Below are 22,875 nucleotides of genomic sequence, written 5' to 3' on the forward strand. Positions count from 1 at the left end.
GGCCATCCAGCCAGTTTTTAACCCACCTGTCAAGGCCAGAGGCAGCTAGCTTCTCAGTCAGAATGCTGTGAGAAACTGTGTCAAAGGCTTTACTGAAGTCCAGGTAGACCACATCCACAGCCTTCCCCTCGTCCATTAAGTGGGTCACCTTGTCATAGAAGGCGATCAGGTATGTTTGACAGGATCTACCCTAGACAGCTGATATTCAGTGGAAAAGTGCACATGCAATTCAGTCAGAAGCACACAAGACAGAATACCTTCAATGTGCATTTAGGAGACAGCATGACCTTGACAACGTTCATTTTGCTGCTCTTCTGAAAAAAACATTTTTCTTATTGTTACAAACCTGAATGCAGCTGTCCTTGGTAAGAGTCTTAAATTTATCCAAGAGCCTGTAGTGACACATACATTGGAGAAAAAGTAGTGGGAATAAGTAGGTTTGCATTACTACAAGATATTATATCATCTTACTCCAGCTGTAATTTCTTCTAGCTGTAAGACTTTTGCTCTCTTTTTATTTTAAATCAAAACTTCACTGCTAGAGTTAGGCAAGAGTAATTTATTGCCTGAAAGTTTTCACAGTGATTTGCATTTCACAAGATGAGTAGACAGTTGCATGAGTAAAAAAACAAAGTCATGAGAGAAAAAAAAAAAAAGAAAAAGCAAGCAGTAATTTTGGTCCTAAAACCAAGTTACAGCACTAGCTAGCTGCTTTGCAGTGTAAATGTGCCTCCTTCAGGACACTCCAGTAAGGACTTCACAGGCAATCTTTGGGCCCAACTTGTGCTTCTGTCACCGCTCTTCCCTTGCAGTGCCTACATCTGTCTGCAGAAAGCCACAGGGTCTTTCGGCAGTGGCTAATGCCACAGACGTGTGCATAGGATTACATTCTTAAATCAAATGCTGCAATTAATTTGTAGGATGTTGAACCCATGACAGCAGAAGTTTGTCATGAATACAAACTGCTCTCAAAGCTAGACAGAGAAAACGGTGACTTGGGAAGAGCCGTTGTCTCCACGACCTGAGACACTGAAGAACTGTAACCCTGTGAGCTTCATTTATGCAGGAAAAAGACTCATGTAAAAAGTTACAAACATTCTTGCTTCTCTGGCCTGTTACTACAGGTCCTTTTTGGCTTGCACTATGAAATTGCATCGTTTTAACCAAGAGCATGCTGCGTAACATGTGGCTTAACTGTGGTAAGTCTGAGCTGGTAAAAATAGCTGGCTGATAAAAACTGAAGCAGGACAGCCTCTGTCTGTTCTAAGTCATGTTCAACAACTGTTTTAATGAAAGCTAGAGAGGAAAACTTGGTGGCATTGTTTTATATTTCCTCCTCCCTAGCATCTCCCAGATCACACAAAACAAAACATCACTATTCAGCTGACCACAGTATTTCAGGGGGCTGAAACATTTGTTCTATGGTTTTAAGACTTAAACAGTTTAGAATTTTATGCAGGTGACTATTTGTGTTGCACCTCCATCTTGCACAGTTCTGGTCAATCAAATGCTGCCTTCTTTGGTAAGTACTCATTTAACAAGCTTTATCTCTATCTAGTTCTTTCCAGGATAATAAAAATACTAAAATCTGGTTCAATACATGTTTAAAAGTGGGAAGTTATAGAGCTTTAGACTTCTTTTAAATCTCTAAAATACTTAGTGTGATTTTCATTTATCCCCAATCTTTCACAAGACCTTTTAATTTATCCCCAATCTTTCGCAAGAGCTTTTCATTTATCCCCAATCTTTCACAGGAACTTGTGGGGGTTGGGTGGGTTTTTTTTCTTTTTCTTTTTTTTTTTCCTTTTTTTTTTCTTTTTTTTGTTAAGTATCACAGACTGTTTCAGACTAAATCTGTCAAAGTTGCTAATATGGAAGTTAGCAACAAAAAATTGAACATGAGATTGTCTCTCAAATACTTGTAACATTTTCTTACCGTCACAGGAAGGAAGTATCCCTTAGTAGGGTACAGTACTTGGCTGCAGCTATTCAAGCAAACTGAAACAAGTACTTTTTTTTTTTTTTTAAGTCTGCAGGGAAGCCTGAGGGTGGCTCAATTTATTTTTTTAGTTTTCTTTAATTCACAGGAAGAAGCAATATATTTTTTAAATGTTTATTCAGCTTCAGGTATCTTTTCTAAAGATACCTGTAGTATATTGGACACACATCTTCCCTCATTCCTTCAAACACACTTAAAGCTTTGAGGTAATGTAGGACAAAATATAAGAACACTTAAAAAATAAAAGCAAAAGATCAGTAAAAAAAATTTTAGGCAGGATAAATAGAAAAATATTGTCTTCCTTTCACTATGAAGTTTCAGCGTAGCGCACTTCAAAAAGCAAAATAATCAAGTCACTAAGTCCAAAATTAAGTGTATTTCTCAAGCAAAACTGACTTAAGCAAGCATTTCACCTGAGTTTACATTTCAGGGTTTGGGCCCATAGCAATAGAGAAGACAAAGCATCCAGGAGCAGATAGTCCCATGTCATTCTACCCCTTACTTAGAGGGGTACAGGAAAGAAATGGGGGGAAGGGGTGGGGCAGGAATTATTATTTAAAATGGAAAAAAAATCAAACCATGTCTTGCTGGCTCCACGAGGGCAAAAGATGGTCACTCTCTATAGCAGCATCTCCATTCATGCCCATCAGCCAGTACTGACTCTGCCAGTATTCTCCTAACTGCACAAAGGAACCTATATCCAAGGGGATTTTGGGAAATGCTAGCAATGATGTCCTGCTGTCCCACAGGGACCTCTCAGTTTAAGGAGTGTATTCCAGAGATACAAGGCACTTGCTGGGAAGGCCTGAGATGAAATCTGTGAGTTTAGAAGATTGCCCACCCACTGATGCCATTACTCCCTCCGTGAGGTAATTCCAAAGGAACTCTGATTTAAAATGTGGCATCTCCTGGCACACATGAAGATGATTCCTTTGGAAAGCATAATTTCACCCTCTTGTTTACATGCTATTGGAAGACTGCGATACTCTTAAGTAAGGTATGTTTTGGGAATGACATAGGCAATGCAAGTTACAGTTCTTCAGGCTGAATGAGAAAAGCTAATCGGAGTCTTCATCATCGAGGTATTCCTCTGCATTACTTAATGTTCGGACTGTACCTGGAAGGAAACAAAACTCTCTCTTAATCCAGGATAAAATCAGAAAAAGTCTCATATTGTCAATGCTTGCAAACCAGCATCTGAGAAACCCGATTCCTCTACCATTTAGAGAAGTTATGGCTTACACAGATGGAGTTGGATCTCGAAGGTAGGGCTAAGCCAGTGATCTCCTACGTATCAGATCTAGTTCATTCGTGACTTCAAGAGCCATCTTCTGGCTCCCTAGAACCTGTACACCAAAGCTGTAACTTGTAAATTCTTTTTTCTGATGTATTAGTTTTAAATTGCAAAGGAAAGGATGGGTGAGTTGGTGGAAGAGTCTCTATGGTTTTATTCCAAGTGCCTAACTCACTGCCATTCTTTGCTTAAAATCAAACACCATCCATCTATTCTCTCCCCTCCCTCTTGTCTCTGTCCATATTTATGAGTAAGTATTTCTTGTATCTACTTATGAGTTTTTGCTTTTGAAGGATAGTAAGCAGAAAATGGAAATGTTAAACTGTACTCGGCAGATGTGCAGCAGTGCCTGGAGAACGACATCTATCTTTGGGGCTGCACAAAGATAAACAGCATGGGCTTTTTGTGATAGATTATATTTGCCTAAAGATTCTTCAAATATCTAGGAATACGAATATGGATTATTGAAAAAGTATACTATATTGTACAACTGAGACCCAGGAACCACAAGATCCCAGACAGACATAGTGTTGTAATATTAAAGCAAAGTATTAAAAATATCAGGTGCAGACATAACAAGACTGGCATAATTCACAGAAGTGATAATGACTTTATCCTGGACTTCTAGAAGAAGAAAAATGAATAAATTTACAAATGACTTGCTCAACTGTTTTATTTAATAAAAGAAATCCAAGACAAAAAAAAAATCCTTTTGAATAAGAGAAGCAGTAGAGGAAGAAAGGGGAAAAAAATGCAGAGCCCAGTGCTCAAGGAGCTTCCTTGGATAAAATAAAACATTCTATGGACAGACTACTATGGAAGCCATATCTAAAGAGCAACAGATTTGAAACTGGAGACAAGAAGACTATTGATAGAGGACTGAATCTCTTGAAAAAAAGGTAACTGCTATACTCACAGACACTGGAAATGCTTAAATATAAAATCAATAGACACAGGAGAATGAATTTAATAAAAATAACACAAGAAAATGCAAAATACAAGAATAGTGTAAAGACCAATGGTGTCATGGAGATTAAAAAAAGGCCAAATTAAGACAGGAAAAAAACCCAAAGGAGGAAGCTAATACTGAAATTTAATTCAGAAGTACCAACATCAGCTATTTTTCAAGGCAGACAAAAAATGATAGTGTGTGAGAATAACAGAGACTGGTGGTAGATTAAGTGAATCAGTCAGCTGTGAAACAAAATGAATTTAGAGGAAGTGAAGAAAATGCACCAGAAGTAGATTATGTTACCTACTCCTGCACCAGGTGCATGACTGACAGGCAAACATGAAATAAATGCACCTAGCCAAGATTAACTTAAAATGAAAAAATTATGGAAATAGAAGAAAATCTGCCCTTTGCTACAACTGCTTTCTTCATAGTCAAAACTGGTGTAAATTATATCAAGGTGGTCTGTGAAATTTTGATATTACTTCTGTCAAAAAGCTGGACAGCATTTTTACTGCAGTTTGTCATCTTGGCCTTCTAAAGCTGCCATCAGCTACTGCACCATGTAATGCCCTTGACTGTTAAGCACCCACAGGTTACCATTCCCCCTCTTGTCACTAGCCTGGCTCCAAGAGAGTCGCTAGTCTGCATACAGCCCTAATACAGCCCTAATACAAGCTGTAACTCTGCCTGTATTTTAAAGTAACTTCTCGTTTCATGTACAACTCACCTAGGGTTCCCACCCTAACTTCAGCCACCTGAAAACCACAAGTGACACTAATTACACACTACTGAACAAATTCAGTCTTTGTTCAGCTTTTTAACCTTGTATGTCTAGCACTTTTGTATGTGGATACTGCTATTAGGAGAGATGAATGCAAGTGGGAGGCAGTGAGGCTCTTTTGATAAAACATGAAAGCATTCTTTTTTTATTTCTCTATTTGAGTCACTCAGAGACACAGGATTAAAAACTTTAGAAGAAAAATAAAGAGCAGTAAGAAAATAAGAGTAGTATCTGTTGCTACTTGTTTGGCTTAGTTTAAAGGAACAGACAGGCATAATGAGGAAAAGACACATCTATTTACTCTCATACCTTGTCCCTTGTGGTATACTGATTTTAAAGCAGTTTTACAGTCTTGCTTGCTTGCTTGCTTTCTCTCTGTCTGCTCTGAAGGCCTGTCTTCCTTCCCCTCCCTTACTACTTCCACATCTTCTGAACTCATTTGCCTCTTGCTGACACAAGATGGTATATTGTGTGGAGTCAGCAACACTGAATGTGACAAACCACAGGTCTCTACCATAGCTCTGCTGAACTAAGAGCTCTCAAGTGAGCTCTTCCAAACACAACTCTTAGCCCATGTACCTCCTAACAGGTTTTTATGGCTATCAGCTTACTGATCTTTGGTCAAAATACAAAGTCTTCTCTAACAGGGAAAAATACATCAGAATAACAAAATCAGAAATACCTGCACTCTGTTTCTTCTTAAGCATAGAAGCACAAGCTGCATTGGTTGCCATGTCTAAAGCCAACTTCTTCTCATTGTTCTTCAGATCTGTTCTTGCCCCTTTACAATAGAAAATTTTCATCATAAGTCACTGTCCCAGCTATTTCTTGAACAATAGTGTTATGATACGAGTTTCAATAGCATGAGTAGAATAGTAATGGACAAGGGAATCTCATCTGTGGACTGTTCTCAAGCAGACTAAAAGCTATGGATGCTCTTCTATAAGCTACAGTTGGCTAGGGAACTCGCTTGGGTGCTTTCCCTTTCCAGGAAGCAGATGTCATCACTCTTCTGGGGTTAAGTGCCTAATTTTGTCTGCAAAGCAGGATGAAATTTATCTTGAGCAGGTGTTTACACTGTGAACAGCTGTCAGACTTTTCTGCAAGGCTTATAAAATCAGGCAGGTAAGCTGGGTAAGGGCTGTACCTGGGTTATAGGAAAACACTTTAAATATACAGATTAATAAACATTCAGGAATCTAGTTTGCCACACAGATTGTTGAAAGCTTGGTGAAGATCTTTACCCTTTGCCAGCAGCATCTCTACAATATCTGCATAACCTTTCCATGCAGCAGCATGCAAAGCTGTGTCTCCCAATTTGTTCTGTGGAGTTAGAGGGAAAAGCAACAGGATTAAAATACAGCAAAAAAACTTTCAGCTTGTACCAAGGATGGATAACATCACACCTCTACTGTAAGGGTCTGTTATCTTAACCTACCTGTTGGTTTAACTCTAGGTTTGCCTCGGTAAACAGAACATCCACTATATCTGCAGAAAATATGGGGGTGGGAGGAAGAAAGAGGAAAATTTAGTGGAAACAAAGATTCTTTTTGGCATTCATAGTATAAATTTTGGTTAAGATTCAGTGACAGAGCAATACAGTTAGCCAATGAAAATCTTTAACAGACTGTATTGAAAAAACAGCTTTTAGTCACAAAGAAATACTATTATATAAAAACCAAAAAAACACAACATTTTTCTCATCTGTCCCTTTTCCCACCCTGCTTTTAACAGTTATGCTGATTAAAACATCCACTTCAGCAGCCACGACAAAAGACACAGCATTTGATGGAGCTGAGACCCCCTTCCAGCTTTAATTTTTCTTCTAAAAAAAAATAGAATGACATTTAAAAATCGTGGCTTTATTATTTAATACTGCAATTTTACAAATCAATCTAACAAGAAAATCATTACAAATACAGAGAACAGCCATTTCAAATTAGATGATACCTTTGTGGCCTCCATGGCATGCCCAGTACAGAGCCGTGTTTCCAGCCTTGTCTAGGCCATTGACTCCAACTCGATTATCCAGACACTCTCTCAGCCAGCTCAGGTTGCCTGGAAGACAAATTTGGTTTCAGTAACTGGTTTTTGTTTGAAAAGTTAACATACCCACTAAGGCTCTTTCTGAAGGGTGTCAGTCTTCCTATGAAATTCTAAGGAAAAAGAATGATCAGCAGCAATGCTTATAATTTATAAAACAACCAGTCCAAGTCATAGCAAACACCTTTTCATCTGCTCCCAGAAGACCTTCAGATTGCTACAGGTCCCTACAGTTAAATGGATGGTAACAGATTCTTTTTTCTATGTACACAATCCCAGAGTGGCATCTCTACCAGGGGTTGTAAATTAGCTCAGCTTCTGAAAGCTGCAAAACTTAGCAGATAACTTGTTCAAGACAGCAGACAAGCAAAACAGACAGGACATCTCTGTTCTAAATATATTACTATTTTTGCAGAAAACAAACAAATCATCCTCTAGCATTACACAACTAAAACCCAAATCACACTTACCACGCTTGGCTGCTTCATGCAGTGGATTATCAATAGACTCAGCTTGCTCTGCCACTGAAATGAAAGACAGTAAATTCTAACTACTTCTGAAACTGAACAGGTATTTGACACCTGTGTGGAAATGAAATTTTGATTTATTTCAGAAGAACCAGTAATACATATTTAATTCTAACGTGAAAGGGGATTTGTGAGTGATGGACTAGTCAGATGCACTGTGTGGGAAAGTAACTCAGAAAAGAGCTTGTGAAAACTTCAAAGAACAGCAACAAACTGATCAGTGCTTTCAAGCCACCAGGAATCTGCAAATATTTCATCTTGGTTGTTCCTTCCCACACTCATTAAGATGGTTTTGAGAACCTGCATATGTCTAGGCTTTCAACCTACAGCTTGCTGTCCATAGTTGAGTGAATTACTTCCAAGGGGTCTGTGAAGGGTAACTAAAAAAATTAACTGCCATTATATTCCCATTTCTTTTATGGGGACATTTTGTTTTCCCTGGAAAACTTGCAGGAGGTCTGCAAGTTAAAGCTGCTTAGACAATGAATGCAGTGACAGGCAGAATGAACATCAAGCTTCTGTAGACCTCCTCTTCATCTCACAAGCTTTAGGTTTTACTAGAGAGGAGCAGCAAACAGATCCCAGTAACTGCTGGAAGTTGGACCATGATCTAGAAACTCCTTTTTGAGGTGGAAAACACCATGACTACTAAGGGTACGGTCAAGTATGACAGTGTTGAATCTGAGATGAGAAGGCTCCCTAAGCCCTTCCACTTGTGCAGGAAGGGAGAATGTGAAAGGGTGTTCTTCAGATCAAACTGTTACACCAACTAGATGCAATGTGGACAAGTGTCATGTATGACAGCTACCAGAAGTAAGAGTTTCACGGCTGTTGTGGTCTATCTAGATCTTTTTCTTACTTCTGTGTGTATTCCTCCCATAATACTAGTAATTGCATGATGTATCATGCTTATCTCTCTTGTTGTTAGTAAAGCACAGATGCTAGACTCTGATATTCTGTTTAAAAAAGAATTGTGTAAACAGTGAACATAATCATACAGCAGAGTGGCAGAAGCCAGTTCCACAGCAGGCAGACATTACACAAGCACAACATGTTAGCCACATTGGGCAGTGCTTTTTATGCACAGCAGAAAGCATTAGTCTCAAAAGCCTAAAAGTAACTTTGTCTTTAGAAAATTCTTGTTAGAAGTTTAGTAATAAATATTTTTAATGCAAATAACACTGATTCTGTCTTCATCAGCTTTTCCACTCAAGAGTCCTTCTGACTGTGTTCCTTCAAGCCCAGCAGATGGAGCACAAGACCCCACCAGCGACTTGGCAGTTTCAGGTTCAACTCCATCTTTTGACAAAGGTTGCAGAAGAGCAAGAGGTCACTGTTAAGGCTGAATCTGGGTAGTCTAAAGGGTGGCAACCAGTAGAAACTGTGCTTTAGGGATTTTGCACGCTTGTCTAAATCAGAAGACATGCTCCTGGTACTCTTCGTTCTTAAAAGTCTGCAGAAGCTTCTGTTCTGCTTACACTAGAAGTTTTTGCAAATGTGCAGACATCATCAGCCCAAACCCCACTGCCCAGCCTAAAATGGAAGTTAAACCTCTTGACAAATTAATTTTTCAATAAAACAGTCTGGAAGCAATTTTTTCCATGTGATGGAACACAAATTTAATTAATAAGTTGTTTGTTTTATTTTAAATATAACACACTGCGGTGTTCAGAAGAAATTTAAGTGTAGGTAAGTATGTGTACATTATTCTTGTATACAGTGACCACCTCTGGCACTGGCAAGAGTAGAATCAGTCTGGAAGTCACAAAAAAAAGTGAAACTTGATGCCACGGTCTGAATAGCTGCACCATAGGCTTCTGTTCATGTAGTTCTAGTCACTACAAGCCAGGGTGGGGAATTGTAGCATTGGTGGCATACTATGTCCTACTGAAGAAAGGACAACATGAAGCAATTAGCTACTGAGGCATTAGCAGTTTTGACACACTGTGTCATGTGACACTGCTACTCTGCTAACACTTCCTGGGAGGGAAGTGTACTCATGGCTTTTCAAAGTGATTGTAGTTAAATCTGAAAAAGCAACTTCTTCTATTCAGTCCAAATAGGCAAGGGACATTCCATGTGTTGCAATCTCCAAGAAAACTGTGTTTCTTGGATGGAGGGGGGGTGGGTGGGGGGAAATGAAAGGAAGGCCACAGAACTGCTCACAATCTGGTTTAGCTTCCTGTCCATATGCAGGTTTACTTAACAATTCCAGTAGATAATCTACCTCTGTAAGAAGCCACTGCACGCTATGTTGGACTTCTTGATCCAGAGCTACTAAAGGCTGTGGCTGTCCATCCTCAGGTATCCTTAAAAAAAGCCAATGTACAGACTGAAGGAATACAGCCAACACACTGCTAATGAGAAGATTTTTAAAACTCCAATACATTCATTGGGGGTATCAAGAATACAAGCCTATCAGTTTCATGTGCCATCTGCACAACCATCCTCTAAATGCAACTGTTCTTCCCCTCAAAACTGAGAACATGTTGTGGTTACCTGCACAACCAAACACATGCATACCAGGCAAACTGCTGGTTGTCTCTAGGCTGTAAAAATATAAGACAGCCTGTCCACTACTGATGTACAGCGGTGACTGGTATTGCAGATGTATTCTGAAACACTCTGGCAGAAGACTGCTAAATGCCAATGCTGTTTTTGAAACCAGTTTTTGAAAATTACTGTACCAGTTATTTTTTATTTAGTAAGTTCCTTCGATTGTGAATGATCTTACAAAATTAAAATACTCTAGACATTACCATAGTTGCTTGGAATTAGTCCAGTTCTCCCTTTGCAAGTTCCTTTCCACCAATTTGTATCACTCTGCAGAGAAAATTAAAAATATTTTAGAGAGGATATGCTGCATCTAAGAAGTATGCAGTCTGTATGGGATGTTGTAGACTCACCATGTCTGAGATGTAAATGATATCTCCTTCTTCAAAGTACAGTTCATCTGGCTTTAAAAAACAAAAAAAAGAGTAAACAAAAATCTGGATGTGTGTGTAAGTAAAACAAATACCTGGGATAAAGCAGGGTACATTCAGCTCTTCTTTAAAATTAATAGTAATTCAAATTCTCTAGCAAATAGACAACAGCCTGACAGTCTTGACTTCCATACAGCGAACTTTTTGGATTTGTGACCCTCCTGACAACTGAAGAAAAAGCCTGCAGCCTTTCCAATTGAGCACTGTGCAACAAGAGCAGTGAAATGTATCTTGTGTTTGTTACTTCGACCCCCTTTTGCTTGGTAACAGTTCAGCAAATCTCTTAGTCCTCAATTTTGTCTGTTGCCCTTGGAAAAAAAGGGAAAAAACCCGCATATATTTCTGATCATAGATTGCAGGTAACTGATCCTAGAGAGGCAAGCATGCTGCTTTTAAAAAGCTGTAGTTAAAAAAGGAGATTAATTAGGCAGTTTTAGTCACATTAAGAACCAATATCCATCACCAGGCTTTTTAACCAAAAACATTGTACAGTAAGTGTGATGGGTCAACTCTAGTAGAGTCAAAGAAATACTACAGACAAGATTAACATTATGCTTCTCAAAACTCTAAAATCTAGATGTACTTACCGTTCTGGGCTCAAATGTATACAGGGCCCTGAACACTTTAACCTGCCCTAAAAAAGACCAAAAAACAGTATTAGGATCACGCCTCCCGAACAGCACATACATACAGCCCTCAAACCCAAATAAATTCCTTAGCTTAACCCTTAAAGATGTTTGCTGAATGCATTTGTCAATGCCTGTGTCAATGAAAATCATGACAAAAAGACTCAACGCAGCAGCATGGGTTCTGAAATAAATGGGACAACAGATCAGCTCATTGTAAGGTGCCTCTTGTGCACACCTAACATGGTCTTCATAGCTCACCACACAAGTCAACTAAAGCATTGCCACTGGTTACTGAGGCAAAGTGCAGATTCAGTCACACACACCCACACACACTGATACGTGTCATACACACTTGTATTAATAATATCAAAGTTTTCAGATGACCCAGAACGGAGAAAATAATTAAAAAACCCACCCCAGTGTCTGCCACCTGTTTTCATACTTGTAGCCATTACTAAGTAGGTAAACAATGCAGTAGGACAGTATTTGCAGCTAGGAAAAATGACAGATTGTCACCAAGTCCTGGTTATGGAATATGCAACTGATACAGTGGTCTGTTCAGGTGCTTAAAGTTAAGCTTTGGCATTAATACAACAGTTTCGAAGAGACTGTCAGCAGCATCCAAGACAAGAAAAGATAACCTTAATGCAAAAAGGTACAAATTTATATGCATAAACTGCGAAAGAAGCAGCCCTATAAACATTTTTTTTAAATACAGTAAAGGTACATTTCAACAGCATCATCCTGGGTTTGGCAGGGATAGAGATAATCTTCTTCCTAGCAGCTGGTATAGTGCTGTGTTTTGGATTTAGCATGAGAGCATATGTTTTCACTTGTTGCTCATAAGCCAACAACTTTTTCAGCTTCTCACACTGCTCTGCCATGGGTACCCAAGAAGTTGGATGGGGACATGGCCAGGGCAGCTGACCCAAACTGGCCAAAGGGGCTATTCTGTGTCATATCACACTGGGAGATGGGGCTGCTCAGGAACTAGCTGAGCATCCATTTTGGGTCATGAGAAATCATGCTGTTCATCACTGCTTTGTATATTCTATAACTATTATCATCATTATCATCATCTTCCGTTTCTGTACTATTAAAGTGCCTTTAACTCAGCCCACGAGTCTTACTTTGTTGTTGTCGTTTTTCATTCTCTCCCCCATCCCACTCCGGGGCGGGAGGAGTGATCAAACAGCTGAGGTTTTCCTGGCTACCAGGCAGCTTAGACCACGGCAAGCACCAAGCAGAAAGTGTAAGGTGAACACAGGACAAGAAACGTGTTTCTCACACACTTTCATCAGCTGACCTGCCGAAGTCCCCTGAACTCTAAGGAGAAATGTAACACAGACTGTTCTGTATTGTTTAGTTTTAAATACCTGAGGCATGTAACTGCGTTTCAGGTTTCTACACTACACATCTTTGTTAGCTTGTGACTGAAGCTGCATCTGGCCCATCAGGACAATGCATTACTCAGACTGCACTTAGCCCAGGCTACTTCGGATCCTCAGAGAAATCAATGAGCTTCCTGCCAAAGGTGAGTACTCTAGAAAGAAGTGCTCCTACACAAAACTTTGTGTAGTGTACTATACAGAGAGAACCAAGTAAGTTTCCTCATGTCTCAAGAACAAGCCTTTTACCTTCCTGTAAAGCAGAAGAATTTCTAGAAATTTTTGCCTGTTTTTTTGCTAGATGTAGTCTTCACTATCCCAGTAGTTGAAAACCTGCTGGCCACAGCGATCATTTCAGAAAGTGAACTTAAAGGTTTCATAAATATGATTCTAAATGTACATATGCTGACAAGCTTGAGAAAGAGGGATGGTGCTCAACTGTGTAAGCCACCATTTTGCAGCATAACTTACCGTCCTGGGGCAGCTGTTAAGTTATTTTGTCAAATTCCTCTGGATATTCCCTAGCAAGAGCCATGCCACAGCACATGTATATGAAGTGGTGTTTATCAAGGCATAACTAGTAGTTGAACAAGTCTTCGGCTTTTGGGGGGCTGAAAGTATGTAAAAGTGTAACTGTAAATTAATCCATGTAAACTTTCTAGGTTGCCAAATGCATGTAGTCACTTCATCCAATCTGTAACTGTATCGCATGCTCTTCCCCGAGCTTATTTTTTTACAGCATCACAGAATTTCAGCCTGGCTTTACTGGTTCTCTCTCTTTCTCTCTCTCTCAGAGCAGCCGTTTCCTAGACATAAAAAGCCCAACACTTCTCAGACCTTTGCCTCAGAAACTAAATACCTGCCCTGTGGCAACAGCCAAAAAGGATGAAACCTCTGATTTGTTATCCATGTGGAACTGTTGAAGGACAGTAGACAGCAATGTGTCCTAGATCTACGTGCTTCAGAATGAAATGTCTGAACAGCAGCTGGGGAGAAGTCAAACAAAAACCCAAACCAAAACCAAAGCAAACCAAAACAAAGCGACAGGGAGAGGTGACAACAGGATGGGTGGGTGACAGAGTACTGTCCCTTCCCTCGGCTTTCTTACATAGATGACAGAAAAATGCAGGACAGAACTGCATGCTGATGATTCTGGCAACTTTAAGTATCACCCACCAATTCGCAACGTTTTTTGTAAGCAAAAGGAGGAAACGAACAACAAAAGGGAAGAATAAGAAATATTAAAAGAGGAAATGAGAGGATGGCAGAAGACAGGGAAAAGCAAGAAATAAGAGATTTGCGTGCCTTGTATGTGTTTCCTGTAATAATGTACTGCACCTATGTCAATGGGTTTTCTAAAGCTATCACATCATAAGGGGAGGGAAAGGAGGATAAAAACATTGATAAAAGTATTGCTTAAACGTTATGTAAACAAAAGGCACTTCATGGTTGTGTTTTTGTGGGGGTTTGTTTGGGTTTTTTTAATTCCATACAACTGAAACAGAGAGTTACTTCCCCAAATTTCAAGCTGTGGTGTCACACGCAGCACAACACATTCTAAAACATTTTCCTGTGATGAAATACACAGTGCAGATTTGCATCTTCCCTTCTTGTGGAATTTGCATTGAACAAATACGACAAATAAAAAACTTATTACTAATACTAAGCAAATACAAATGTTATTAGTGTACAAATTCCTCGAGCCACAATTTGCCAAACCCTTCCCCAGCAATACAACAGGGTAAAAGAGTCAGTAACATACAACAAATGCGTTCATCGGGCTGGCTGACCTCATTCCCTTTGAATTATTTTGGATAACGTCTCCAATAAACTTGCGGTTCTATCAGTAAATAGGCAATTCGGGTTTTTATGACCCTCTCCCATCTAAGTGCATAAAAGTAAAAAAACTGTGGTGCTAGACAGTAACAGCCTAAAAATGCAGCTTCTGATATGTAGAGAACTGAAACAGGATCACTGCTGTGCTTTGCAATACAAAGCAATAAAAAGAATGCTTTCTCAAAGGACTAGAAGCTTTTTGTTTCCTCCTAGCAATTTTGAGGTTTATGTTTAATTAATTGAAGTACCATTAACAGAAGATTGTTTCCAAAAAAGTGCTAAGTGTTTTCATAACAAGGAGTTACTGTTTCTCTCACAGTGATGCTTTATTCCCACTTCCTTTCTGTTTACACCAGCTTCTCTATACCGCCACAGACACCAATATTAAAATCCTCTTTTATTCAATTTGCCACCAAATCATTCTCTGCTTTCCTCTTATTTGACTTCACCCATTAAAAGGAGAAAAAAAAAAAGGGGGAAAAAAAAAAACCCAACCAAAACCAAGCAAGCGAAAAACCCCAAATGCAAAACTAAGAAACCAACCCATCCCTGCACAGCATTACTTATTTAGGTATTTAAGTTAGGCTGAACTTCCAGTGCCAAAGTGGAAGGAAAAAGAATTCATTACCTGTCAATTTATATTACTTTCTCAACAACAACAAAAAAGAAACAATAAAAAATAGTACTTGGTGCAAGAGCCATTTATTTTAGGTAAGAAAATAATCAGGCCAGTAAATCCATGTTCACAGGAGCTACGAAGGCTTGCTGCCAGCAGACTTGTGTTAGCATTTCACACCCTGCTTTGCCTGCCACACACAGTCTAATCTCAAGGATGCAAACAAGGTTCTACAAATCAGATACTGATCCTGACGCAGCCTTTTTTTTTTTCATTAGTTGTATTTAGAGCGAACAGCTCTAGACTACTAGAGAATTTAACTTGCTGTAGATAAACACTCACTGGGTGTCACAAGGCACTACCAGTGCCTGCAGTACAGAGAAGGACAATAATCTCTCTGCTCCCAGAAATCAGAATTGGGTGTGCTCACATATTCATAAATCAGAAAACTTTCAAGTCTATCAACTCCCATAAGGGTTCAAGCTAAGCTTTGGTCACAGACTGCTGCACAAAAGCAGCTGAGAATCAGGTACCAACCTGATGGAAAGCAACTGATTTGAATCCCCACCAGTAACAAATGGACCAAAAGGCGAAAATATGTGTAAGATTTGGGACAGGGAGAAGAAAAATGACAGTTTGCATGCTCCAGGGCCTGTGCTGGCTTTAGAGTCTCCTCACAGAACATGTATAACTGGGAATATGAATTTTGATACACGTTCAGATTAATTTCTCTGTAGGAAGTGACAGGCACCTTTTGCCTGACCTCAGAGAAAGCATGGTGTGTGAGAAAGCATAGCTGTGACTAAAGGATGGTGTGTTTAGTTTTCTCAGTGTTGGCCTAGGAACTTGCAAAGGATTTCCACAAAGTCACAATCATTCAACCTTGGTCAATATCAAAAGGTAAGGTGCAGATCAAAATAATTCAAATAATTTGTTTCATGTGTGCCTGCAGTGTGCTTTAGTAAGCAGGGAGATGTTCATTCACCATGCGATCTGTGAGCCTCATGGAAGAAGTGCGATTTTATTAGAAGGGCAGTTGAAATCCAGTCTGAAACATTTTCCTGGCTTCTCAGAAACTAGAAAATAAGGTGTTTAGCACCTAGACATACAAGCAGAAATAAAATTAGGGGCAATGTGTTTTGGGCTGGAATTTTGGCATTTTGCTCACAGGATCTTGCACAGAGACACAACAGAGCACAGCACAGCATTTCAGCACTGCCACAACAGAGACTGAAAAAAACTGGAGTCCCCACTCATCAGGGAACTTATCTTCCACTTTTAAGTAGTGCTGGCTAGAATGGGGAAGTGAACATCGAGCATACAAACTGGGGCGGGGCGGGGAGGGGGGGAAGGGGGAAGGATGTATTAAACAAACAAAATAACCTAGGAATCCGTTGAGGGACATGTTGAAAAGAATGTAAAGGGTGGACTGATGCCAGTGTAGGTGACAAATCAGGGTATCCCAGGCTGCACCAGTCAGTATCCGGAGTGGAAGGAACAAACAGCAATTGTTTACAGAAAATCAGAATTTTTAATATTCTCTCAGAATATATAAGGAGCACAATTTCACAACTGAACTTTGGCTGATGCTGAAATCTTCTACTTCTTACCAATCTTATTTCTGCAAATACACAGAATGCCTTCACTCGCAGGAATCCCGTTTGTAGCCCCAGCAGCACGTAGTAAGAAGAGGGTTTGGGGTCAGAAATTAAAGTTTAAAAATCATGTTGAAGTCAGACTTGGAACTCTAATCGCTCCTCTGATGTTTTTCTCCCCATACTCACATGTTCACATCTCCCTTGCTAAGAGAAACTACAGAAGGAACCAAAGCCACCAGCACCTAAGCCAAAGTTAAGCCTGCTGGCAGGACCTTTGTCACGTGGCTCAGTGTTGGTCTTTGACTCCTGTGACTGATAGCTCGCTCAGCTCCTATGTTACTCAAGAATCACAGTGAAGCAAACTTGATTGTGATAAAAGTAAACTTTCATGTTTAGATTCCTATTTTTTTTACTGTGACAGCTACAAGTGGCTGCAAAGTCAACAGACTTATTTCATGGAGGTAACCCTTTTCGTTATGTATGCTTCCTTTTCCCTCCTGCCTCCCTTCATCTCAACTGTAATAATTTAAACCTTTTGTTTCCTTGGGACAAAGACTGGTCTTTCTCCATAAAATGTCAATTTTGTGTGGACTCTAGGCCAGGATCTACAAACCTTACTCTAGAGAATCTGAAAGTAGGGTTTTTTTTTCAAAAAAAAAAAAAACAACAAAACACCTAATATAGTAAAACATTGATACAAAAATATTAATTTCCATCTCCCCAAGATGTGCTGCTGCACACTATGTAAGGCTCTACTCAGAAATGCATAATCAGACAGAGAGCACTGTTCAAGGAGACAACTAGCAGAAGCCAATATAGCTTGTCAAGTTCAAAGAACTTAATTAGTAACTTTTGTAAAGAAGATTAACATCTGACACAGAATGTTTAAGAGGGTTATGAACTCCAAGAAGAATGTGTTTTGAGACATCAATCGAATTTTTGAAAGATGGACTGAAAACACTACCCTTGCATAATGCTGATAAAGAAGAAAGTTTCTGCTGTTTTCAAATCCCACTCCATTCCTCTGTATCTTTAATAGTCTAAAACCCTAAACAGAAAAAATACAGCTAGAAAACAGCAACAATACAGAGCCCCAAGAGAAAAGCAAAACTTGGCACTTTTTTCCTCAAGTCTCAGAACACTAGAAATTAAAAGCCTTCTAAAGCATCTAAAAGCAATCATGACCCCTTACTCAAGGGCTAACCACAGACCCCAAAATACTAGCTCAAGTGTTGACATATCAAATGATGGTCTGAAATACACTGATGTCAAAACCATCTCTCTGTGACTGAAACCCTAGTATGCTGTGCATGCCACAGGATTAACAGCAGAGCCTTCTGTCAGATGAAACACCCTCATGTACTGAAGGAAACCACACAACAGTTAAGTTTTTTCTCCCTTTGCCCCACCTTCTTCCCCCACACTGTTAAAGCACTGTCAGCCATCCGACTCTGAGTCCCACACCCCTGTGATGAACTGTGAACACTCACTGGTTTAGAAAGGGTAAATATTTCTCTCATCGAATATTTTCACTTCCCTGACACCTGCTCTCTAACTCCTCCCAAGTCCACCTACCCTGTGCTTTTCCTCCCTCAACACAAAGTCAAAGGACTACAGCAATCAACATCTTTACTACAGCCAGGCAAGCAGGCTTGCTGTTCCCTGACACAGGTTACAGCCTGCTGTACAGACTGGACACCTGATAATAGCAGAGAAAAACCAACACAGCCTGACCAAATGCACTAAGACACTCCACCAACTGCAGACTGAATTAGTCACCAAAAGAGTCAGCATTACATCCTGTAGCAACTATTTCACACAAGCAGCTCCTACTATTTCTCTTTTTTTTTTTTAATTAGGACGTTTTAACATCTATAACCCTGAGAGGTTTAAGGAGTACCACAGGCACAACTGGTATTACAGACAGAACAATGCCAAGCATACAACTACAGAAATATTTTGGAGCATGCTATAAGACAGCCTGTTCCTGAAAATGCCTTAGAAAAAAAGTGTATTGCAATACCCTCCATAAGACTTTCTCTCTTCAAAAATTAGGGATTTGGCAAAATTAATTTCATTGCCCTTTAATCAGCTCCAAAAGCCACTAGCAAGAGAGTCCCACTCTCTTCCCCTTCCTTCTTCAGCCATTTATTTCTACCCATTTCCTTTTGCTGTGTCAAGCACTCATGCAGTAAACCAGCTCAGCAAGTTCAGCAGACACAAAAATAACCTAACATAAAAGGTCAGAACACCGATCCAGCTTGTCTTGTCACTAAATGAAATGGAAAGGGGGTTGCAGGGGTTGGAAGGGGACATGAACGTGTCCTGATGGCAGCCTGCCTTTTATCTGATTAAGCATACCACAAAACTACACCCCAGCAAACTAGTGAGAGACACACAGTATTACACGTAACACATCTGAGTTAGTCTGATAGCTCCTGAGGGTTAGGTAGGACTAGAGCCTTTAACTCCTTAAGAATCTTAGCTAGATTTAACTTGTCTTTTTGCAAATCAGGTTCTTACACATTTGGCTGTCAAGAGCAACACCGCACCCTCTCAAGAAGCCCACAGATTTCCTCCTCAGTAAGGGTTTTCAGCGGGAATCCACAACAGCCATGCTTCTATTGCTTTTTCTTTTAAAGTTAGCCGTTTCCTGAGAGGCCCAGCAAAGTACAAGGCAGAGGAAACCTCCTCGGATGAAACTCTACACCCAGAGAGCTTTAGCTGATTTTGCTTCTGCGGATAGTTTGAGAGTGATGGTTTAAGTGGTCTAAACCAAGTTTGCACTTGCTTGACTTCAAATTAAAAACCTGGTGTATAAGCTGTCAAATTAAAATTAGGTTATGTATTTCATTACGTCAAATACTATACTGAGAAAAAAAATCTAAGTTCTTAGGTTTTTTGGGATCAAACAATCATATTTTGGGAAACATACACTAATTTTAAGTATTTTATTATGTTCATAAAGAATTTTTAAGTTCAGGTTAGAGAATTTAACCTTTCAAACTGGGAGACAGCACGCAAACATGATGAACAGCAATAGTATTTTCCGGGTCAATTCCTTATTTAAAAAAACAAATCCCTACACCTGATGGCTGAAATTTTGACAGGAGAATGAGTGTTTACCTGAAAGATGCCATTTCTATCCCAAGGTTTAAAACCACTCAACTTATAAAGGTTTCTCAAGATATTTTTAGAAAAATACGTGATTGTTATCAATTTTTTGAAACAAACTTTGCACTAAATTTGTCTGAGAGGAGTGCAAGAGCAAAAATCTTCATGCACCGATGACTAAGTGCGCTAGAAGGGGCGAAGCACCTGGACATGTGCACCACCAGAAGGTCAGAGGTCATGCTGGAAGTCTGGCTGTCAAGGGAAAGCACTGGTACCAGGGAAGAAGAAGTAGGCAGCAGAACAGGACTGCTCTGATGCGTCAATACATTGCTAACCCACGCAATCATTGGGCAAACCTCAGAGTATTTCAACACCTCTTTCTTCAGAGGTTAAAAGGTTGCCTGCGCATTTTAGCCTATGGAAGCTTCCCCTCCACAGCAGCCACCGCCTGGGCATGCCACCATGCCAAGCACCACGGGCACCGTGGCTCCCGGGCACCGGCCGAGCCTCGGAGAAGGAGGGCCCGGGCAAAGGGGCTCTGTGCAGGTCCCTCTCCTGTGCAAACACGGGGGTCTGGGGAGGGGGCCTGTCCGCGGGCGATGGATCTACGTCGCGGGGGCACTCCCGAACCTCCTCCCGAGCCGGAGCAGGCGCCGGATCCCGCCTAGACACGATCCCCGCACGCCGAAGGCAGCCGCACAGCCGCTTCCAGCGGGGCCGCTGGCGCTAGGGCCGTGGCGGGGGCTGCCTCCGCTGCCGACATCGAGCAAGCGGTGCAGTGGTTAATGGCGGCGGGGCGGGGAAAGGAACGGGTAGGCGGCCCTGTCCCGTTCCACCCCGGGCAGGATCCCGGCTCTGACAGCCCGGACCCGATTCCCAAACCGTCCACGTGTCAGCCGGCATCAGGCCGCTCGGCGCCTCGCACCGACTTCGTGCGGCCGATGAAGCGGCCGGGGAACGGCGGGTCGGGCCTCCGGGCCCTTCCCTTACCTGGCTTGGCCGGTTTAGGCGGCGGCTTGGACATGACTGGGGCTGGCCCAGCAGCGGGCGAGGAAGCGACGGGACGGCGATCGGCTGACTGCGAACGGGCCCGCGGTGCTGGGCGGGGGGGCGGCGGCGCAAGCCCTCGCCGGGCTCCCGGGATCGCTGCGCTACGGGCGGCTGCGGCGGGCAGGAGGGAGGAAGGAAGGGCGGAGGGAAGCTGCTACACGCAGCGCCGCCCCGTGGCGGCCGCATGGCACTCACCAGCCACGGGACAGGCCCAGCCAATCCCCGCCCGCTCCCGGGCTGGGCTCCGCTCCTCTCCCCGCCCTTCCTCCCTCCCCGCTCACGGGGCTGCTGCCGCCGCGGGCGGGGCGAGGAGAACGGGAAGCGGCCTGAGCCGCCGGCGGGGCGTCGCCGGGGCGGGGTAGCGGCCGGTATTCGAGGCGGCGGAGTTCGCGCCCGTGGCGTGGCTGGAGGCGGCGCGCGAGGAGTGCTGGTGAGGAGCGGCGGGCCTGGCACGGGCGGCGCCGGCGCTTTGCGAGGCGCTGCGTCCCGGGAGAGCGACGGGACCTTCGTGCCCCGCGGGGGCCGCCCCAGCCGGCCGAGTGCGCCTCGGACAGCTCTGCTAGCGGGACGGGAGAGCCTTGCACGGTGGCACAGGAGCTGGGAGCCGCTTGCCTCGGCCCCTCCGCCAGCCCGGGCGTGCGGGTTTGCTGCCCAGGAGCAGCAGCTGCTACCCGCGCCCGGGGGCGCCGGAGGGGGGTGGAGCTGTGCCCCGCTACTCCGTCGAAGCCCGGGTGTCGGCAGTTCTGTGGTGGGCTTGTGGCGGGTCTGTGCCCTGCGGAGAGGTGCCGGTGGAGCCCTGGCAGAGCCACTGAGGGTTTCTGGCTTGCAGTGCCGGTGACAAGTTTGCTCTCGCAATTTGCGTTGCACATTACTCAGGAGAGGAGGAGCCGGTGGCTTCTTTTTTTTTCATCCTGCCCTGCCTGGCTTTTTTTTTTTCCTTGCCTTTTTTTCTTTTCCTTAAAGTGGGATTAGCTTTCGTGTGGACGGTAGGGTTAATGAGAGTCCAAAGCTCAGCACATGTGTGTCCTGATGTCACTCAGTTGGCTACAGAGTGTTTTATGTGGGGCAAAGTCTAATCCTCTGGAAAACAAGGTTTACTGGTGGCTCTTGGAGCCAAGCATGGGGGTGTTTTTTGGACTGAGCCTCACAGCTTCCTGAGGGAACAGGGCTCGTGTGGGTGCTCGTTGAACAAGCAAGCAGCCAGTACCACAAGCGTGTGATGTAGCATTAAACTTGGGATTTGTAATACTCTTAGAAAGCCTTTGCATGCTACTTGGTGGAGCCAGCTGCTTGTGAGTGTTGCAGCACCATTGCAGGGCCCTGGCTGTCACACTGGTTGTGACTCTTGGACTACTCAGTATGTCCCCCTTATTTTTTTTTTTAACCTAACAGAAAAAATTAACCAAGCAGAGATCACATCACAGACCTCTGCAACAGTTGAATCATAGAATAGTCTGGGTTGGAAGAGGCCCCAAGGATTAGAGTTCTGACCCCCTGCCACAGTCAGGGCCACCAACCTCCAGGCATGATCTAGACAGGGTTTCCCAGGGCTCCATCCAGCCTGGCCTTGAGCACCCCCGGGGATGGGGCATTCACCCTACCTCTCTGGGCAGCCTGTTCCAGCGCCTCACCACTCTCTCTGTAAAGAACTTCCTCCTAATATCTAATCTAAAACTTACTTCCTTTAGCTTTAGTCCGTTCCCCCTTGTCCTGACATTGTCTACCCTTTTAAAAAGTTGATTCCCCTCCTCTTTGTATGTTCCATTTATGTTGCAATTCCACTTGTCCAAAATCCAGATCTTGGGAAATATTTTACATCCAGAGCCTTTGGAAGTACAGAGAGGTGCTAGGAGAAGACTGCATACCAATATGGTTAAAAGCAATCAGTTCACTTTAATTCAAGCTGGCTGCTCTTTAAGTACCCTTTCAAAGGAGATGTCATAATTGCTTCACACATAGTTAGGGGTCAGGAAAAGGAGGGGGGAAAAGGCCATCTACGTAGTATCAGGTTTCTATCACCACAGCAGAATTTCTAAGTACAGAGAGCTCTTATTACAGTTT

At 42.3% G+C, this 22,875-nt stretch overlaps 2 protein-coding genes across 2 annotated transcripts in view; one reads left to right on the plus strand and one right to left on the minus strand.

The window, feature by feature from the left end:
• Positions 1-550: 550 nt before the first annotated feature.
• On the minus strand, positions 551-20,920 carry OSTF1 (osteoclast stimulating factor 1). Its single transcript, XM_084278593.1, has 10 exons — positions 20,755-20,920; positions 11,171-11,217; positions 10,506-10,556; positions 10,359-10,422; positions 7,543-7,596; positions 6,980-7,087; positions 6,468-6,517; positions 6,274-6,352; positions 5,712-5,810; positions 551-3,116 (listed from the first exon to the last, which is right to left on the minus strand). Exons 1-10 carry the CDS (start codon positions 20,786-20,788, stop codon positions 3,058-3,060), a joined length of 645 nt encoding a protein of 214 aa, XP_084134719.1. The 5' UTR covers positions 20,789-20,920; the 3' UTR covers positions 551-3,057.
• A 205-nt stretch (positions 20,921-21,125) lies between these two features.
• Positions 21,126-22,875, plus strand: part of CARNMT1 (carnosine N-methyltransferase 1) — a 34,772-nt gene continuing 33,022 nt past the window's right edge. The window contains exon 1 of the mRNA XM_084278399.1: positions 21,126-21,244. The gene's annotated coding sequence lies outside the window, so the exon portion shown is untranslated. The remainder of the gene's footprint in view (positions 21,245-22,875) is intronic.

Source organism: Gallinula chloropus, assembly GCF_964237585.1.
Source record: "Gallinula chloropus genome assembly, chromosome: Z".
Lineage (NCBI taxonomy): Eukaryota > Metazoa > Chordata > Aves > Gruiformes > Rallidae > Gallinula > Gallinula chloropus.

Coding starts and splice junctions, on each gene's coding strand:
- OSTF1 (XM_084278593.1), bottom strand. CDS start 20,788: ATGTCCAAGCCGCCGCCTAAACCGGCCAAGCCAG. Junction 11,218..20,754: donor GCCTAAACCGGCCAAGCCAG/GTAAGGGAAGGG, acceptor GGTCTTTTTTAG/GGCAGGTTAAAGTGTTCAGG. Junction 7,597..10,358: donor ACTAATTCCAAGCAACTATG/GTAATGTCTAGA, acceptor CTTTCATTTCAG/TGGCAGAGCAAGCTGAGTCT.